Genomic DNA, 19639 nt, shown 5'->3' on the forward strand with positions numbered 1-19639 from the left:
GGCCAAGCCGGGTACCCCCTTCCCCCACCGGTCTGCGGGAAGGTGAAGCCGGGTGCGTTTCAGAAGAGAAGTTGCCAGCGAGCCACATCCTTCCGGAGAGCAGCTCCAGGCCGGCGGGCGGAGGTGGGGGCAGAGAGAAGACAAAAAGCCTTTGCCCAGCGCGCCCAGGTGAAAAGCAGCCGGAGGCGCTYGGAGGCCGGGAGGAGCTGGGGGGCTGCCCCCCCGCCCTGCTCTGCTCCCGGAGCCCCTCTGCTCCCCCGGGGCTGCTTTGCGGAGGCGGGGGGCGCCGCTCGCCTTCACCCGGGGCCCGCGCCCGGGGGCCGCCGCACCGGTGAGTGCCGCCAGGGCCCTGCAGTGCCGCCGGGGCGGGGGGAGCCCCGGGGCGGGGGCGCCGCGCCGCTCCGGCTCGCGTTGCCTCGGGGCTGCCGGCTCCCTCCCCTCGCAGCCGGGCGGAGGGAGGGAAGGAGGGAGGAGAGGGGAAAGGTGCAGCGGGGTGGGGAGAGCGCGGCAGACACACCTGCCGCAGCGGCGAAGCGGCCGCGCTGCAGCGGGGCGCAGCCCGCCCGGCAGCCGCCGGCATGGCAGGTAAGGCGGCGAGCCCTGTGCCCGGGCGGGGGGCAGCCGGCTTTCTCCCCCTCCTCCCCGCATTGCTCCCCCGCTCCTTGTAGAGCTGCGGGCCGGGCCCTCGGGGGAGGCTCATGCTGTTTCCCCCCCCCGCCCGCGGCTGCTGCCAGGCCTTTGAGTCGCCCCGGGGGAAGCGGGGAGGGGGCGGCACTGGCACCGCATGTCTTTTTGCACGGGCCAGAGTCAGAAACTCAGAAATTGCGGGGGGGGGGGGGAGGGGGAGAGTTGTACCTCTCCTGCCCTTCTTTCTCTAGCTACTGTCTGCTCCTCAGGGTTGGCATCCAGCTTGTCTTTCCCTAGAGTCGGGCTGTGTCTTCAGGCTTGCCAAAAGGGGAAGCGAACGGGCAGAAAAACACGGTGCCTTCCTCTCTGCCAGGAGCTAGGCCTGGAGGGGCCACAGTAGGAGGTGCTGGTACTGTCTCCCAGGACCCCCTTGCCCTCTCTCTCTCTGCCAAGCCTGCCTGCCAAGAAACTGGTTGCTGCTTGCACAGTTCTCCCTGCCCACTTAGTTTTTTGGAGAAACACTTTGATTTAAAGGCATAAATCTGGTGCCAAGGAGCAGAGCTCAAAACAGGAGGCAAAGTTTGGAAAACGGCACACTTTTTGTTACCTGGTGTTGCATCGCCCTTTTTCGTAATTGTGCCCCTCTRGCAAAGAAGTGTGTCCCGGATGAGAGAAAACAGCTTCTACAAGAAATGCAGTTTCCATTCTTTTTTCAACCCTCCTTATCAGTAGGACAGTCCAGAACTTTACCAGTATTTAGGCTCCTAAGACTTTTGRTGCTGAGAATCAGACACTTGAATATCTTTTGTGGACTCAACAATTCTCTCTTCCTTTTATCCTGAATGCAGCAGACCTTGAGCTAGCCATCTCTCTACTTGGAGGAYTAACTTCTGCACAGCTCTCTCAGTCATTCTGCTTGCCATGCTAGATGGTTGTCTAAAATAGTGTGGAATCATTCTCCTCGTGGGAATGGRGGAGTGGGGTGAGGGAGAAGGAAAAAAAGAGCAGGAGATTTCTTTCTCTTTGCCTTCATGCAACAGGAATGCGTACACTGCCTTAGAGGTTTGTGTGGCTGAGGTAGGAAAGCTGGACTTGAYGCCAGCCACAGAGGGGGAGGTAATGGTGCACACTGGGGAGGAAAAATGACTTCCAGGTCTCAGCAGGTTTTTGCTATGTTTTGAGTTGTGAGCTCTAAGGATTTGTGCTGGCCTGTGATGCAGGCTTTATTTCTCGAGCGAAAATTGATGCGATGGTTGGGTTGATATCCTGCTGGGAAGAGAACAACTCCTTAATGGAGCAGGTTCACCATTGCYGTAAGGTGTCCTCGGTCTACTGACTTCAGAGGGTTTCTGTTCTAGTTGACAGAGAGATTGCCTTGTTGCTGAGTTTTTCCAGTGCCCCAGAGTAATGTGTAGAAGATACAGGGAATTCCCCTTTGCCTCTAGTACCTTGTGCCAAGGTGCTCTGTGGCATACTGCCCTTTAGAACTTCAGTTTGGTTACCAAATCTTGAGGTATGACCCTTTTGAGAGTCACAAAACCCCTCATTCCTGAAGGCAAGGATGGGGAAAAAGGGAAGATGTGTGATGGTCTGGAGGAATGTCAGAATGTTTCAGGGGAGAAGATGGCCTTTTCCCTAGGCTTCCTACAGTATATGCTCCTAACTCGCCTAGGCACCACTGCCTTCTGCCTCCTACATATCTGAGGCCCTCAGCTGACACATCAGGATCCAGCTAGATAGACTGGAAGTCTAAATGACTGTAGATGTATTTGGGTCCTGTTACAGAAGAACCAAAGCATTCATGGAATCATACCTTGATTCATGTTCTCCCATGTCTACTCATGCCTTTTTCCCTGTGCTCCGCTATTAGTCCTCAGACTTTCTCTCTTTCCTTTTATCCTTCAAGCCCTGGAGAATGGCCCTGTCCAAACCTCTAGCCTCTCAGAGCAGGAGGAGGAAGAAGACATCCTTTGGGAAAAAATTGAGAGCGCACGGCACCAGCTGACCCGTTCCCTGAACCCTGCAAAGCTTACCCCCTACCTGCGCCAGTGCCGTGTGATAGACGAGCAGGATGARGAAGAAGTGCTGAATTCATGCCGATTCCCTTGCAAGAGCAATCGGACAGGTRGGAGAAAGCACAGACTTGTACAAAGTTAGGCCTGTTTTTGAGGGAGAACCTATTTTGGGGAAATAGTGGATACTCTTCAGCATGTGGTGTTCTGCCCTTATGGCTCCCTCCCACTGCACTGCCACTTGTCTTTGCTGTTGACTGAGATGCTCTGCAGCCAGATCTCCKCCTCCTCTGCTGTGATTCCCCCTGAGAACACACATATGCAGGCAGCACTCCCACCTCAGTCCCATCTCCAACTTTAGCTTCCTGTGGAGGGAGGTAGATTTGGTGGAGATGCTATTTTGTATCATGAGGTTGGGCTATGCTGTTCTTCTTTAGTTTGTAGGGAATTCATCCTACCTGTTTATCCCTTCTTTCAGGTTACCTGATGGACATCCTTCGGCGCCGTGGGAAACGAGGCTATGAAGCCTTTCTAGAGTCCTTAGAGTTTTATTATCCAGAGCACTACACTCGGCTAACAGGGAAGGAGCCAGCCCAGCGCTGCTCTATGATCCTGGGTAAGAGCAAGTGCTCTGTTCTCCCTTTAGCTGCTGGTTGCATGGGAAGTGCCAAAACTCTGTGTATGTGCATATCTGTGCATAAAACCCTGGCATGAACTACCTGCTTTCAGGGAACCCTGACAGCCTTGTGCTGTGAATTTTGCAAGGAGGGGGCCGTATGATATGTACATGGGACCATGGTGCAATAAGCACCAGGGTGAGAAAGGCTGCACACCTCAGAGACTGTGACACCCCTTGAAGGAGAGCGATGGGCAAATCTGTAGACCGTTTTTTCAGGGTTGCCTCTGTCTAAGCAACCAGGACTTGCTTCTCCTTTCTCCCTCCCAGATGAGGAAGGCCCTGAGGGACTAACTCAGTTCCTGATGATGGAGGTGAAGAAGGTGAGGGCTCAGCGGAAAGAGCATTTGCTGAAGGAACACCAGCTCCAGGTGAAAAACCAGGCCTTGGAGCAAGAACAGGCCCGGCTGGAGCAGCGGCTGCAAGAACTCCTGAAGGTGCAAGAGCGTTGCCAGCGGCTGAGAGAAGAGTGGGACTCCAACAGTGTGGAGCTACTGAGGCTGAAGGATGAGAACTACATGATGGCCATGCGCTATGCTCAGCTCTGTGAGGAGAAGAACTTGGCTGTGCTGCGGAGCCGGGACCTGCAGTTGGTGGTAGGGTACCGAGGAGTGTGGGGGCATGTCTTGTCAGCAAGGGAGGCGAGAAGCTGGGGATTTGGCAGTCACTGAAGGAAWGAATGTGGTGGCACAGCTGAGAAGGATGTATGTGAATGTTTGTGCACGGTGGTGCTTGATCATGAAGGAGCTGATCCATTGTACAGCTGAACATGTGTYAGGGTGCATGGATGCACCTTGGCTGGCGTCTGCTCTTGAGGAGGAGTGTACTCCAAGCATGGCAGGGYGGCCAAGTGATGGACATGGCATGTGAGACTTGTTGGCTTTCACCTTGTGCTTTCAAGTATTTAGTGCATTTGTGCAGCATTGCACTCTGGCCTCATGTGCACTGGATGCAGCCAGTTAGCCTGAATTGTGATCTCCTCACAGCTGTGCCTCGTGACATGTTCCCCAAGGCAGGAAAGAGGCAGTGGTTTCATGCTGTGACTGGAGATGTGTCATGTAGAAAAGCCTGAAGCAACTGCCCAGAGGAGCTGTTARGTTGACCCCCTTCCCAGTGATGGCTTTGTGCTCTTTCAGCCTGGCCATTGGTACCATGAGATGCCCTGTCTATTTCTGCATCTGTTTTCTGCCCTGTCAGCCTTGCTGTATGCTCTGCCAATGGGTGCCTATGTTGTGTCCCATCAGTAGAGACCTGCAGGAGACAGCTAATTCTGTCAGGTTGCATGTTATGGGGATTGTGTTTATTTCTTCCCCAGGAAAGGGCTTGCATTCACTTTTTTTCTAGTGATGATCACGGCTATGCATCTGCCTGCACACAAGGCTCTAGGCATATGTGTGCTGCGTGGAGCTGCCAGCACTCCTTGCTGTGCATAGGAGTGTTTTGGCCCAGAGTCCATCCTCATCACTTCCTCCTCCCTCTGATGATGTTTCAGAGGCTCATGCTGCATACCTGAAGGAATTCATGACACTGCGCTGCAGCTGCCAAGCTCTCACCTCCAGTAAATGCACCCATTTCCTGTCTGGGCAAGGACAGCTGTACCTTGAACTTATTTATAACTCTGTTTTGCCTTTCTTCTGCTGCCTCRTGGTATTCCCACTGCCAGTCTGGGYCTGGGCTTCTCGCACAGCCCTGTGGTTACCTTTCATTCCTTTTCCTGGTGTGCCAGTACTGGGATTCCTCCCTACCTTTTATCCATTATTCCTGCCCATGGCAACTCTCCCAGGTCTCCTCTGAGCAGAGAGGTGAACTCCCTTTGGGTAACTGTAGTGTGGAGAAATCCCACAAGGTCCCAGCCTGCCTTCCACTCCTGACTGCTAAGATCCAAGAATTGACTGGTCCTGGTTGCTCATTCTAGGTCCCTTGGCAGATCTACAGAAATAATCCAGTCCCCGAATTCCTTCTTGGCAATTTTGACAGTGCTTCTTAGTGCTCAGTGGCTTTAATATGTTCCTGCAACCCCATATGCTCCCAAAGCCCATTGACTTTGAAACTCTTGTTTCCTGATTAACCTCGTCAGTCATTGCAGGTCTGTGAGGACCCCACCACAATCCTAAAAGTAACCAACCTCCATGTCCTATGTCTAAGAAGTGTCTAGCCAATGAGCTTGGGCTCATGTTTCCTCCTACTTACAGCCCCTGAGCTTCTGGTCGTGGGATGGACACACTCTGAGGAGTCAGTGTTGACATAAGAGTGGCCAGACAAGGCCAACATGAACTTCCATCTCATCCAGCACCATGTCTCCAGTGACATGCTGATAGAAGAATGTGAGAGTAGGCAAGTGTGGGGTGATACGTCTGTGAAATCCTGCAGCTTGTCATGATTTGATGCTCAAACACTTCCCAGGTCAGAGGTGTCCTCCTGCATTGAATAGCCTTTAGTGGATTTTTCTGTTGTGAGTTTGTTTCTCAGCTGTTCTAGTTGGAAAGCATTTGTGAGACTGTCACAATTGCAGGCCTTGGTAGGACATCAGAGGTCCCTGCTCCACCTAGGGTCAGGGCCAGCTGYGCTGTGGGTGCTCCAAGGTAGCAAGAAAGTTGTTGCACAAAGGGAAGCCCCTGAGACTGAGTGCACTTAGAGGAAAATTCAGTACAAGTGCATCTTCCTTCTCCGTCCTACAGTAAAAACTTTGTATATTCAGCTGTGTTAACCTTACCTCAGCTGTAGGATACTTTCTTCACTTCGTTTCCCAGCTTTCACATTTCTTGCCTCCAGACCACTTTTCTGCCCAGCTTCCTTTCTGCTTCACTCCCCTCTAAGGCGGAGGAGGTTGCAGGAGGGGCTGTCAGACTATGTTTCTTCTCTTTGTGGCAGGTGGACCAGCTAAAATGCAAAGTCACCAGCCTGGAAGAGGAGTGCAGCCTGCTGAGGAAACAGGCCTCTGCGCTGCCCCAGCGAGAGGCAGAGGAGCGGAGCCACCCTGACACAGTGTCCGAACTGTGGGCTGAGAACCAGCGGCTTACAGCATCGCTGCAGGAGCTGCAGGGCATGTTAAAGGTACCTGACAGGGCAGAGCAGGCTCCAGGCCAACTCCTTCCCTGGTTGTGCATACAGTGCTGGTGACATAGGTGAATCACCACTGGAAAGAAGGGGGCAGTCACTGCCCCGGCCTAGCTGATCCCTTCCTCTGGGCAGATTGCTTGCCTTTGGTGGCTGCTGTTGACTCTGRGTCTGGGGCAGTGATTGGTCCTTGTTTGCAACTCTGTGACTCTTATGTGTGCTCACACATGCGACTTTGTGCCTTTCACTGTGGACTGTGATGGTTAACCTTGTATACTCAGGGTGAGAGAGGCTGGAGCTACAGCCTTTGTGCAGACACTATTACTTGGGGTTGGATCTCACARAGGCAAGTGGTATTTTGGTTATGGGACTGCAAAGACCTAGCTGGTGTTACGACTCCCTGTAGCACCTGGGAGGCCTGACCTCACRCTTGCGTCCCCAGCTGGGTGCCATGGAGCCTAGAACAACAGAGGTGCCTTGTAAATCTCCATGTGGTGGGCAGCCTCACTGCCTGGTCCTTCACGTGGTGACCTTCGACAGAGTAGTTCTTTACCTGCTCTGTTTTGGGAGAGATGCTCTTGTTTCAGAGAGATGATCCCTCTCCATTGCCCAGGATCACCTGTGATTTTATAGATCTTGCTCTTATCCCCCTCAACCTCAGCCTGGCACAGCCCAGCCTACTCACATGTTCTCTATAGTGGAACCCGTCCATGATCTGACCTCTCATCTTGCCTGGATCTTTTCCAGTCCTCCTGTCTCCTTTGAGGAGATGGGGAGGATTGGACCTGCACACCACACTCAGGCTGAGTGCACAGTAGATTTATACAGTAGTGATGACCGTAGTAATGACAACCTGCCTATTGTTCACCTGCTCAGCCAGGCGCTTACCCTCATCTGGTCATCCCATGGTGCTTGTGGTAAAGTGATGGTACCCTCTCACTTCCTAGACACCAGGTGAGTGCCCAGTGCCAGGCTCTGAGCAGATCTTGTTGGACATCCTGGAGCATGACTGGAAGGAAGCTCAAGATGACCGGCAGGATCTCTGCCAGAAACTCCACTCTGTGCAGAATGAGCTGCAGTGGGCCGAAGAGTTGAGAGATAAGGTAATGCATCCCTCACCACTCCYGTTCCTGCACACAGAGCAGGGCATGGAAGAGTGGGGAGGGAAGGGCCTGGGAAGCCACACCACTCACGTCTGGAAGGGCTAATGCTTGCTAATCACTCTTGCCAGTATCTCCAGGAGGTGGAAGATCTGCAACTGAAATATCGGACACTGCAGAAGGACTGTGATCTCTACAAGCATCGGATGAACACAGTGCTGCTGCAGCTGGAGGAGATAGAGAAAGAGCGAGACCAGGTGAATTGTCTCTCCTCTGTCTCTCCACCTCCCAGCAGGATCAGGGCTTTTTTCTCTGCTGTGTATATAGCCTCCTTCGCCAGTAGATCTTCTTCAGCCATGCCAAGATGGGGGAGGGRGGAAGATTACTGTTGCAATCCTCTAAATTGCAGCCTGGCTTCTTGCAGGCTATCCAGAGTCGAGATGGGGTGCAGCTACAATACTCTCAGAGCCTGGTTGAGAAGGACCAGTACCGCAAACGCGTGCGGGCCCTGGAAGAGGAGAGGGATGACCTYCTAAGCAAACTGAGCCAAGCAGAAGGGCTGAACAGCACACTGGAGGCCCAACTCCACCGGTGCCAAGGCAACCGCAGCCTGAGCAAGGTGAAGGAGGCTAGAAGGAAAGGGGAGTGGAGGGGGAAAGAGACCAGGGCTGTGTCTTGGGAGATGCAATGGGATGATGGGTGCCTTCTCTCCTAGATGTGCAGCTCTTCCTACTCGCTCTGCTCCAATCTCAGCAGCACCTGGAGCCTCACAGACAACCCTTCCAGCCTGACGAATGGGCTTGTGGAAGCACTGGCAGTTTCTGACATCCCGTTTCTGGGAGACTCTGCCATTCAGAGCATGGTGAGTACTTGACCATGGGATGTTTGCCCTGAACTGAGGGCAGCAGTGATCCATACTGCTCTGGAAGCACACAGAAGCATTGGGCTGATGTATAGCTTGCTGGAAGACATGGAGCAGGGCAATGTCTTAACATGAGAGCAAAACCAAAGTGTGAAGCTTTGTCAGTAATAAATCAGATAAACCAGCCAAAGCTGCACCGAAGAGTACAGTACTTTGTTATCTGGGAAAAAGCAGGGAGTGAGACTTCCTTCACCCTATGTAACACCCCAGAAATTAACTGCCCGATGTAAGCTTATGACCTTTATAAAAAAACTGTTTTATCTACGTATGCCAGGGGAGAAATCCTAGCTCTTTTGAATCCTGTAGCAAACAATTCTATTGTCTTTAATGGAGCTTACTAAAGTCCCTTTGACTCTYTGAATCCTCATCATATAGCATCCTAAAGTGGGTTACTCGTGTCTCTGGGTATGCCATGGCTAAGAGTGAGATATAAGTACAGGGAGAATCTGATCCCTTCATCTGATACTAGTGCTTGTATTTTGCAAAAAGACAGGATTTGATGGCATGCATCTCCATCCCTGTTCTCTCCTCTGGGATGGGAAGGTACCTCTGAGCACAGGGAGAACTGTGGGTGATCTCTGAAGAGGCGTGTGGTACATCAGGAGCTATTTGCAACCTAGTCTGAATAAGAGGGATGGGAAGTGCTGGGCACTGGTGTTAGTGCACCYCCCTCTCACTCTGTTCAAGGATGTAACTCCTGACAGTGAGAAGGACATCAATCGCCTTTCCACCTTCCCGTTCCCACCTTGCATCGGCTCCATCCTCCGGCGGCAGCGGGAAGATAGGTGCATGCCCTACAAAAGGTGACTTCTGGGGGGTGGCGTGAGTCTCTGTGTTCTCCTCTGCAAGGGAGGGGAAGCTGGCAGTCGGGAGTGTGAGTAGGAAGGCTGGCTGGGAGCTGCCTGGTGGCTGGACGGTGCTTTTGTGTCAGGGTGGGAAAAAGCTGTGGGGAGGGAATTGAGAATGTGATGTAAACAGGTTTTGGAAAAGCTGATGCCTCACAGCACACCTTTGTGTCCTTTCCAGCTTGTCCTGTGGGTCCTTTAGCAGCATGGAAGATGCAACAGGTACCATCGCTTTCCCGAAAGGGCTTAGCTAGAAGGAATTGGTGGTTGTGGGAAGAGGAGGGTGAACAGCTGACTACTTCATACCTTTGGTCTGTGTGACTCACTGTGACGGCTCTGCACGCATAACAGGGTGCTATAGATGCAAACATCCCACACTAGACTGTGAAGTACAACAGCTGGAAAAGCTGGCTTGTCTTCTGCAGAATGTGTAGCTATTCACACCTGATTTATTTAATTTATGGAGAACTTTTGTTGATGGGGAACTCTATTTGGAACTGGAAGAGTAGGGGCCAGAGGAGATAAATACCTGTGTTTTCAGTGATGGGCTGTAAATCTCCTGCAATGGAGATTGGTGCTGGCACATCCTATGGTGGGTGCTGGTGGCTGAGCTCCTCAGGGCATGTCCAGGTGGCCGTGGTTTCTGCTGGGACACAGCTTGTGATTAAAATGCTGATGAGGGGGATTAAAATCTGTTTGTTTTCAGGAGACATAAGAAACCAGTCCTAACTCTTCTGCTCCTCTTTGGGAGTGCCCCTTTCCAGGAGGGAGACTGTTCAAACTCAGCTCAATTTCCTAGTCAGATGCTAGAAAATGCAGAGAAGGGAGGTGACAGACCTCAGCCACYCTGAGACTGTGGGCTCCCTGCAGTGTTCAGAGAGGTGATATGCCCTCTTTTTCTTACTCTCTTCCCTAGGCAGTGGTTTTGCTAGTGTGTCGCTTGGTGCCATCTCCTCTTCTTCCAGCAGCACCTATGCCAGAGTGAAGTCAGAGATCTGCTTGTCCACGCTTCCCAGTCGCAAGGAGGTCACCAGGAGGTGAGTGCTGCTCTCTGAAATAAGCACTCTGTCTGTTACTTGAGGAACGTTTCACACTCCTGGGACACCATGCTTGGAAAGCCATTCCTTTCTGCCTTTCTCCTGTGGGCCCTTTTCTGCTAGCAAGAGAGAAAAGAAATGAAGTTCCTGTAGTCCTTGCTTCCCAGCAGGGTCCCAGTTTTCTGGCCTGTTCTATGTGTTACAGCAGGGATGGAGATGGTGCCCTGGACTTAGACAAAAATCTGTCTGATTTGGGACAGGACCAGGAGATCCTGTACTGCGGCTGGTGGGGTGGTAGGGTAGAATGCGCTTTGGGTGTTCATAAGCTCTGTGAATGCACCTTGGTTATGACTGTGAATCATGGTACATCTCATGGTACTTGATAAAAGAAATGCTTTGTGACTGGACACTGTGCATGGGGACTAGTTTCTAAGAAAGGCAGCACACTTCAGTAGTTGGACTTGGTGTTTCTCCTTGCCAGGTCCCTGGTGGTACAACTTTCTAGCATGGGGCACCCCATCACCCCATCACCCCAGGAGAAGAGGCTTGGAGCAGATATCTCCATCCTTGGAGGGAACAGGACAGGGATTTATGTTCAGTGGGTCAAGCCAGGTTCGCAGGTCGAAAGTACAGGACTCAGGGAAGGCTGCCGGCTCGTTGAGGTAAGTCTGGGAACAGGGTCACTTCTTTGGGGGATTGCAATGCTCCTGAGACACAAGGAGCATGAAACAAGCTCCAGTGCAATGCTCCTGAGACACAAGGAGTATGAAACAAGCTCCAGTGCAAACTGGCCTCTGCCCAACTTGAGGTACGCCTCCATTTCTCTTGTTTCCAGAGACTGCTCCCTGTCTACAGCTCTGTGCAGCATGAACAGGCATCCAGGTTGCTTTGCAGGCAAGCTTACGAGTGCATGTAAAAATGCTGAGTCTTCTTGAAACATTTCTTTCAGCTGTGGGAGGGAAAAATAATAGAGATACACAAATTAAGACGGTGATGTGACTGTGTGTCCCTGGAGTTCTCTGTCGCCTTGTAGCATTTCAGAGCAGTTTGCAYACTACATCTTTTCACACCTATTGCAAAGCAGTTGATTCTGGAGTGAAATTTTGCAGGCCTTCATGACCCTCTCAAGCTATAGAGAATAATTGCTCTGGAGAAAGCTCCTGGAGKGGGGAAAGGAATTTGTTTTGGCAAGAATGACACCACTTGAAATACAGCTAAAGTACTTGAATTAATATCCTGTGACTGAAAGTAAACCAACCTTCTCCTCTCCCCTGACATACACACATGTTCAGTTCTGTAGCAGCCCAGTGTCCAGATCTGGTAGTGGCTGGCAGCAGGTATTTCARAGGCAGAGCAGGGAACCAGATACAGAATGAGAATGCCTTGTCCTCAGGTAGAGCTTTCCCTGGGCCTGCCTTGGTCTGTATCTCATGCATAACTTAGGATGGGTGAGGAGCTGGAGGGGGAAGGAGCCTGCTCTTCTAGCCCTGGGTCTCATGGCATTTGATTCTTGCTAGCTGAGGGTCCCATCACTGAAAGAAGAAGTGCTTTCCCTGGAGAACTGCACCCGGGAGGTCGCCTACCTGAGCCTGCTTCACTGGGACAAACCCTCTAATCTTGTCTTCCAGCTGGACCTGCAAGGTAAGGCCATGGCAGCAGGATCTCCTTTGAGCTTAGGCTCTCTGCCTCCCTTTCCAGACCTTCCATCCTGTCCTGGAGGTAAATTTCTGTTCTCATTCATTCTCTCTCCTCTCCTGTTTAGTCCTGGGCCACAATGTGTGACACAGAGGTTGGCCATAGTTCTGGTTATTTACTATGTCTGGTGTAATATGTGCGTCTTCTAAGTTACAGGATGGAGGTACAGACCCTCCCATCTGTTTGCATCCTCTGAACTCCTTTCTGTAGCATCACTGCTGTGCTATCTTGACAGGTTCTCTTGTTGGTGATGGCTGTCTCTTGTCCTTGCCTGTGCTGACCTGTATGCTTCGCTCCAGGATACCAGCCTCTACGTGAAGCCCTAGAAGAAGGGAGAAAGATTTCTGGAGACTCGTTCTATGTACGCACCAATCTATCACTCACAGAGCAGTCAGACCCTTATGCACTGTGCGTTAAGTGTCGGGAAATCATTCATGTCACGGACACCATGCACAAAGGACGGCTGGAATGGTACTGTTCCCGTGTTGATCCCTTGACCTTACGGGACCTGGACAAGGGAACAGTGCCCAACTACAACAGGTAACAGTGTGAGGAGAAAAACACGGGGTTCCTGAGGTACCGGTCCCATTTCTCTGCAATAAGCATCCACTAGGAGTCTTGAGAAGTGTGRTTTGGCCTTTTCCCCTCATGATTGTGTGAGCTGTCCAAGCTTTGTATCGGGGACCAGTGYAGTGGTATCTCGGTGCCCTTGAGAGAATGGGTGGTTGAGTGAGGGATCTTTTATGCTTATCCTTCAGCATGTCTCTGTGGAGGTTGCAGAAGAGGGTCACAGCAGGCTAGGGTCCCTGGGGGCTCTAGATTTGCYTGAGGGCAACCTCTCTGTCTTTTCAGGGCCCACCAGCTTTTGAAGATCCAAGAGAAGGGTCAGATGCCCAGGCAGCAGAGGGGCCACAGAAATAATGTAAGCCAGAGAAACCAGCTTTAAGAACCGTGTGTGTGCACCTATGTTCACTCTCTTACCTCAGCACACAGTCTGCCCTGCTCTGACATTAGATCTTTAGGGACATAGCAGCTTGGCTTGCAAGCAGAGCGGGCTCATATAGCCCAGGCAGCATCTTTGCTCTGTGACTGCTCCACTACCTGCTCCCTGTTTCCCAGCCTGAGCCTGATGGTGGGCAGGCCTGGTTTCTCTCCACATGTGCCTTCCATCTCCTTTGTTGGGGGGTACTCTGCAGTCAGCTGTGTGTGTGTGTGAAGAGATCTGTGCTTTCAGCCTTAGTGCCCTCACTTTCTCCTCAGCTAAAGAAACGGGCCTTGGACCAACTACGCCTAGTAAAATCTAAGCCACAGGGGAGCCCGGGACAGCCCCCTCAGCAGTTGTGGCTGGATCCCTGCTCAGGTGAGCTCTCACCTCTACAGCTGCCCCATCACCGTTGGAGACTCAGTCATCCTCTGAGGGCACTGAAGGTACATGGGTACCTAGGATGCCCCAGTCTTTTTGTCCAGAATCCTTCATATTACCTTCCTGATGGATTTTTGGGAAGCCTGATCATATTTAAACATGCTGCTCCTTCTCCCAGGTTTCTAGGGCTCTCCATTATTGCGGTTATGGTTCTTGGGGTCACCCAGCACATTATGGAGAGAAAGGAGAATAAATCTGTAACTGTAATTCCAGTGACTCTCTAGATGATGGATAAGGGAGGTTACAGCTGGGGCATTGGCTTATGGAGGAGTGGTGTTTCCAGTGGAAGATCTCTTCTGGGACATGGGACCTGTAGCTGCATCCATGAGTCAGGACTAGGGGATGGTACAGGGAGAACATGGGAGAAGGCTGCTGGTGGCAGCCCTATCTTTCATGTTCTCATCTTTGACTTTTTCTTCATTCCTGTCTTCCAGACCCAGACAGGAGCCTGAAGCCTTATAACCTGGTGCACCCTGTGGTGGTCCAGACACCTCGTCCTGTGGTGCTGTCACCTGATTGCATTGCACCACGGCTCATCAGGAACTTGCTGGACTTGCCCACCTCCCGTCTGGACTTTCATGTGTGCCCAGCAGGTAGGTGGCAATGAGCAGTTAACTTGCCCAAGGATGTTTTAGGAGTGACTGTGGCTGAGTGAGTAAAGTACACAGATGTCCTAATTTCCAAGACTGTCGTCTTGTTTTTACCTCCTGCCATTTATTCTTCTGTGGAGGCCTTGGTGAGTCCAATTCAGGGAAGAGGTGCTGTTAGCCCAGGAAAACTGAGAAGTGATTGGTGTCATGGAGCTTGGAGAGGACATGAGGTGTCAGCAGCTAAACTGTGAGGGTCTTAGAGTCWTCCCAGGCAATACCTGTTGTCAGGTCAGCTTTCAGCCATTTGGGCTGAATGTCTCCAAAGAGTTCCCTCTTCTTCTTAACTGTGCCCTGCCCTTTGRCCCATAGGGAAGCCAGACCTCTCTTCTGATCTTCTGAGGCACAAGGGTCTTCTGTCTTCCCTTGAATGGGTGGTGATGGCATTGCCTTGTTGCTGCAGGTGGCTCTTCCCAGAGATGAAGCCCCTGCCCAAGGTGAGATCTGCAGATTGACTTYATGCTTATCTTGCCTCCACCAGAATGAGAGCATCTCACATTGGTTAGGTCCTCCACTTCCTCTGTCAACAATGTGAAGCTGGAACACAGCTGTAGAGGCTGCTGGGGAGAGGGCTTTTCTCCCATAGGGAATTKTCACAGAGAACAAATCTGTCTTTTCCTCCTTCTTCCTTCATTTTCCTTATACCTCCCTTCCRCGGTGTTTAGAAATCTTCCTTTGCCAAATGCAGAAATGAAAAAAGTCGATGTTTCCTTTTGCAGGGTAGTAGTGGTGAAAAATCTCTGCTTTGATGAAAAGGGAAGGCTCTGCAAAAAATAAATTTCTTCTGCTGGGCTTGTTAGCCAAGCAACTTTGCCATATATCCTGTCTTACTAGGCCCTCTGCAGGGTCCCCCTCACATTGCATTGGGACATGCTTCAAAAGCCATTTACTGCAGCTGGGACTTTGCATTGAGAGCACAAACTCTGTTTACTCCTGTCTGCTTTGCCTGTTGTGTGGGAAATAAGGTAATCCCAGGAGTCCTGAGCATTTTGCTTTTCTGCACTGTCTGCATTGTACCTCAGAGAAATCCCCAGCCAATGCAGAGTAATATAAGGCAGGTGATCTTCAATAGGAGCTTGCTGCCCTCAAAGAAAACAGATGGCTTTATGGGAGCCAGCTTTACCAGGGAACTGCCTGTGTGGCCAGGCCCAGTTAGCAGAGGATACCCAGCTGACCTTGGGCTTGGGAGAAGTGGAGAGTGGAATGCACTCTGGACCTGATCCCAAACATGCCYTATCCTGAATAGATTACATTATTTCTGCTTTAAGAATGAGAAGCAAAGGCAGCTCTTGAAATTCTTGATAGGGCTCCCTCCTCTTGTCATGTTCATTTGTTCATTCTGGGGATAGGCAGTGTGGGCAGTTGCCCAGGGCAGCAGTATCAGCAGGTGGATCTCAGTGCCTGCTTCAGCCACGCTGGTGGCTCAGCCTGCTGCTCCTGAGTGAGGTGTGTGTGTTGTCTTGTCTTCTGATGAATCATTGCTTTAACCCTGCCAGACCTGCTGTCCTAGTGGCCTCCAAGGCACCCAGTTTTCTATCTCAGCTTCATTCTTCTGCTGCTCTCCTGTCAGGGTGATCTGGGCCCATGCCATCTCTGGCTTTCTGTCTTGGGAGAAGCACAGCTCTGTGTGGGATGAGAGGCTTTGAGGAGGCTGTTTGGGCACTAGCAATACTTAGAGCCTTGTGAGCTGATGCACACCAGGATTCATTCCTTGAGAGCCTGCAAAATGTTTGCAGGCCCTGCAGCTCAGTTGCCATGTGCTGTCTCTCTAGGCCCACCCGTTAGCACTGGGAGATGGTTCTAGCTACCACCAACAAAAGGACGTTCAGCTTGCCCCCCCCCATCTTCCTCCTATTTTCCCATGCCAAGATACACACTCCCACTGCTTCCCCAGCCCTGCTGCTTGCGGGAGCCGTTTGTGAGCCCATGTAGCTCAGTAACCGTGCAGAAACCTTACCTGGTAAAATAAAATGATTAGTTTACTGCTGGATTCTGTCTGAGAATAGTTACAAGGTGGGAGCAGGACAGTGTGGCAGCGGGAAAGAAGGGGATCAGGCCTGTGAGCTGGCTTAGGCTGCTGTGATACTGCAACACAAGAACTGCTTTTGCCCTGCAAGGTGTCTTCAGCTGTGATATGTTGCTTGTTCTGTAAGCAGAAAGCTGCAGGAAATCCATGCCAACGTGTAATGCTATATAATTAGACTCACTCTCCAGAATCCATAAACACTGAACTTGATTAAGTATCAGCATGGTTGCAAATGTGCGGGATCTGAGGTAGAAAGTATGTGCCAAAGGGAGAAGTGGCTGATGTCTCCCTTTTCATATCTTTCTTTCCTCTTGGCTTGCAGAGAAGCTGGCAGAAGGGCATCCCAACACTACCCACACTAAGGAGGACCCTGTGTCTAGCAGTTCCCCCCAGGACTGGAGGGAGCCCGGGCGAATCCGCATGATACGAGAGGCAATGGAGAAGGTGCTGAGCTGTATGATGTGGAGAGAGAGGAAAAGGATAGGGTATCTCATTTAGATCCTAAGGGGAGAGGGGACAGCAGAGAAGGGGAAAGAGGGAGAAAAATGTTGAGAGAAAAGGAGTTGCTTATTTGGGGACTGTGTGACTTGGGCATTTTAGATCCAGGTGATGTGGGGCTGTGAAGCAACAAAWACAGGTCTTCTCCTGAGTCTCTGTCCACCCTGGTGAAAGGAATGGTGACTGGGGATATGTAGGGGAGATGATGGAAGATGCCTTATGCCAAAACTGCCTCCCTGCTCTCGCATTCCTTATCTTCACCAAAGTGGCTATAGCTCTACTCAGGGGAGATGAGGAAGATGTGGGTCTGTGACTGATGATGGAGGAAAGGATGTGAAGACAGACTGGCTGAGCAGGGGGTCTGGTGGGCTCTTGGGTCAGACTGACTGTGATATAGTAGATGACCCTGCTCTTCAATTCTCTGCTTCCATCTTGGCCCTGGCTGTAAATCCCACATTTAATGGAATTACTATCGGAAAAGCAATGATATTTCACAGTATGGGGTTTGATTTAATGTAACTGTCAGGAACTGGGGTTATTTCTTCTCCATTTAAATCAGTAAATCTATTTGATTTCCTTCCAGAATAAACACTGCCTGTTAGAGCTCGGAGTTCAGAGTGTGAGGGATCTAATTAGAAGTGAAATATACCCCATTGTTATCCATGTCGAGGTCACGGAAAAGAACGTTAGAGGACTCAGGTAAGAGGAGACCAGTATGGATGGAGGATATTAACGGAGGAAAAAAGAAACCCTTGACTCTATTCAAAGGAAGAGACAAAATACCCAAATGGGAGTACTAGCTATGTGTATGCCAGGTGCGTTGCTGTGGGAAAAAGAGCAGGAAAAGCAACTTTGTTTGTGTGAGTGCATGTAGGGATCAAGGTGGGAACACTGGCATTTCCTCCCCACTCCCCACATTTCTCTACACAGGGTAACACGTGTCCCTTTGATTCCCCAGGAGCTTGCTGGGGAAGCCGGGCCAGCGGGACTCAGAGGTGCTGAAGGTGTGCCGTGGTGCGGAGCAGGCGCTTCACATTCTTCCATGCTCTTGGGCCCGTGTGGATGCCCAGGCCTGGAGTCACGTGGAGGAGCTGGCCAAGGTGGTTCGGAGTTGCATCTTTCAGGAACAAATCCGCCCACTGTGGATTGAACAAGGCGATGACTGAACTGGGACCTAGCAGAGCTGGTACTACTGCCAGCTACCTTTCTCAAGAGCTGTTTTCAGAGGCCCCTGTCTCCCTGAACTCCTTTAGGCAGAATGTCTTTTCTCCTCGAGGGGATGCTGTCAGCAGATGCCCCTGGGGTAGTTTTTCAGGTTCTCTTGAGGCTGCACAGAGTGGGAGAGTTACACATGTTAACTCCACAGACACAGTTTTCCATGTTTTATTGGAGAGATGTCTTCCACCTTTATGCTGGAAACCGCCCTCAAGGTTAATTTCCCATCCCCTTGGGCCTACCTTTGGCTCTAGTATCTGGTTAGGTCACCAGATTGGACACTTGATTGTGAAATCAGGGTGTGTAGAAATGCATTGTGCACACACATGGGCTCACGCACGTGTGCGTACATCCAGCCTTTCTTTTGGTACCTCTGAGACCCTTTTCTCATCACCTCTGTCTTCCCCTGCCCATAGCACTGTGTGCTGTGGGTCCTCTCCCCATCTTTCTCTGTCTACCTCACCTCCTGCCCTGAGGAGCAGGAAGCAGTGCTTGTTTGCAAGAACCCCACTGCAGCTGGAGTGACACTAAGTGGGTTTTGCAACACATCCTTGTTTTATGGGAACTGTACTCTTTATTGCTTATAAATTATTAATGGACCCATTTATTGGCTACTTGCATATAAAGGAGAATTAAATATAATTTATAATGGGAATAGGCGGTGGGTTGTGGGTTTGTGTATTAATGTAAAGGGCTGATTGCTACATAGTGGGATATTTTTCTCCTTTTGTTGAGGCTCCTGTACAGCTGTCTAAGGGAGGGAGGAGCATTGCTCTTGCTGTGCTCTTGCAAAAGGTGCTGCGAGAGGATGGGTTAGAATAGGCCATAGATCAAGCTCTCTCCTGCCTCTGCCAGCCCAGCTGTTTTCTGGTCTCTTTCCCCTTGCTCTTCCTGTGCAAGAGAAAAGGGGGGCAGGGACTGTGGGAGGTCCCATGGGGCAGGAAACTGGGCAGAGGGCTGAGCCCACTGTTCCTGCGGTAATGGGAGAAGATAGGCTGCCAGCGTTAGAGAGTCAAGTTCTCTCTGTGTTCTCATCTCTGTGATTAGCGCACTGCTAGTGCCATGCACTTCTGAAACTCTGAGCAAAGATTAACTTGCTGATCTTCATGGGTCCCCTGTGAAGTGTTATTTCAAGCTCTAAACCAGTTGCAAGTCTTTTATGAGGACAGGAGTGGGGGGAGGGAAAAAAAGAAAAAGAATTTAACCTACAGTCATTCAAATGTAGAGCAATGTCCCAGAGCTGCCCTGGAGCAATGCAGCTATGCTCCCAGGGAAGTGGGGACTGGTGCAACACCAGCTCCTGATGAAAGCTCCCGGATGACAGGCGCTCTGGGGGACACAACCCGGGCATCCCAGCACTGCCAGCCCTGTGGGAGGGTGGTTGCCCTGCAGGCAAACAAAGCAGGACTCTTGTTGATCTGATGAGAAGACAAGTCCCCAGGCAAGCTCTCCTCCACCGGGGCATGGATTTGCAGAGGATGGAGGTTAAAGAGATTAAAGCTTGCATCTTTTCAGGGAAAAAAGTAGTGCTCAAGTACTTAGGGAAAACACTCGCTGTGAGGCGTGCAGGTTCAAAACCAGGCAGATCCGTATCACCCCTCCTGGCACTGGGAGACATCACCAAGGAACTTCTTTAAGGCCAGGCAGGATGCTGTTAAACAGCAAGCCCCTCTTCTGGGAAGACTGGCTATGTCCCCTGTGCCAGAAGGCTGGCAGCCTGCTCGGCACCTACTCAACCCCTGTATAACAACCCTCTGCRAGCACCTCCCTGGGCTGTCAGCTTTATCATCAGGAAGGAAACTGAGGCAAAGAAAGGTTGAGCTGTGGAGCAAGCCCCTCCAAGCAAGGCTGGCATTTCC

At 51.2% G+C, this 19639-nt stretch overlaps 1 protein-coding gene across 2 annotated transcripts; it reads left to right on the forward strand.

Annotated features, from left to right (window-relative positions):
* Positions 1–514: 514 nt before the first annotated feature.
* CARD10 (caspase recruitment domain family member 10) lies at positions 515–18435 on the forward strand. Of its 2 annotated transcripts, none has more exons than XM_085323491.1 (21): positions 515–585; positions 2534–2752; positions 3118–3255; positions 3586–3911; positions 6187–6369; positions 7320–7475; positions 7604–7729; positions 7897–8091; positions 8188–8334; positions 9082–9197; positions 9421–9461; positions 10156–10276; positions 10758–10938; positions 11794–11917; positions 12271–12511; positions 12824–12893; positions 13232–13331; positions 13829–13987; positions 16390–16511; positions 17149–17264; positions 17524–18435. In XM_085323491.1, the coding sequence occupies exons 1-21, from the start codon at positions 579–581 to the stop codon at positions 17729–17731; spliced, it is 3096 nt and encodes a 1031-aa protein (XP_085179617.1). In that variant the 5' UTR covers positions 515–578; the 3' UTR covers positions 17732–18435. The 2 variants fall into 2 exon arrangements, with proteins under 2 accessions (XP_085179617.1, XP_085179618.1); XM_085323492.1 differs by having other exon boundaries at positions 9082–9179.
* Positions 18436–19639: the final 1204 nt, after the last annotated feature.

The sequence above is a fragment of the Rhea americana genome, unplaced genomic scaffold (genome assembly GCF_003343005.1).
Source record: "Rhea americana isolate MKP2758 unplaced genomic scaffold, rheAme1 scaffold_85, whole genome shotgun sequence".
NCBI lineage: Eukaryota > Metazoa > Chordata > Aves > Rheiformes > Rheidae > Rhea > Rhea americana.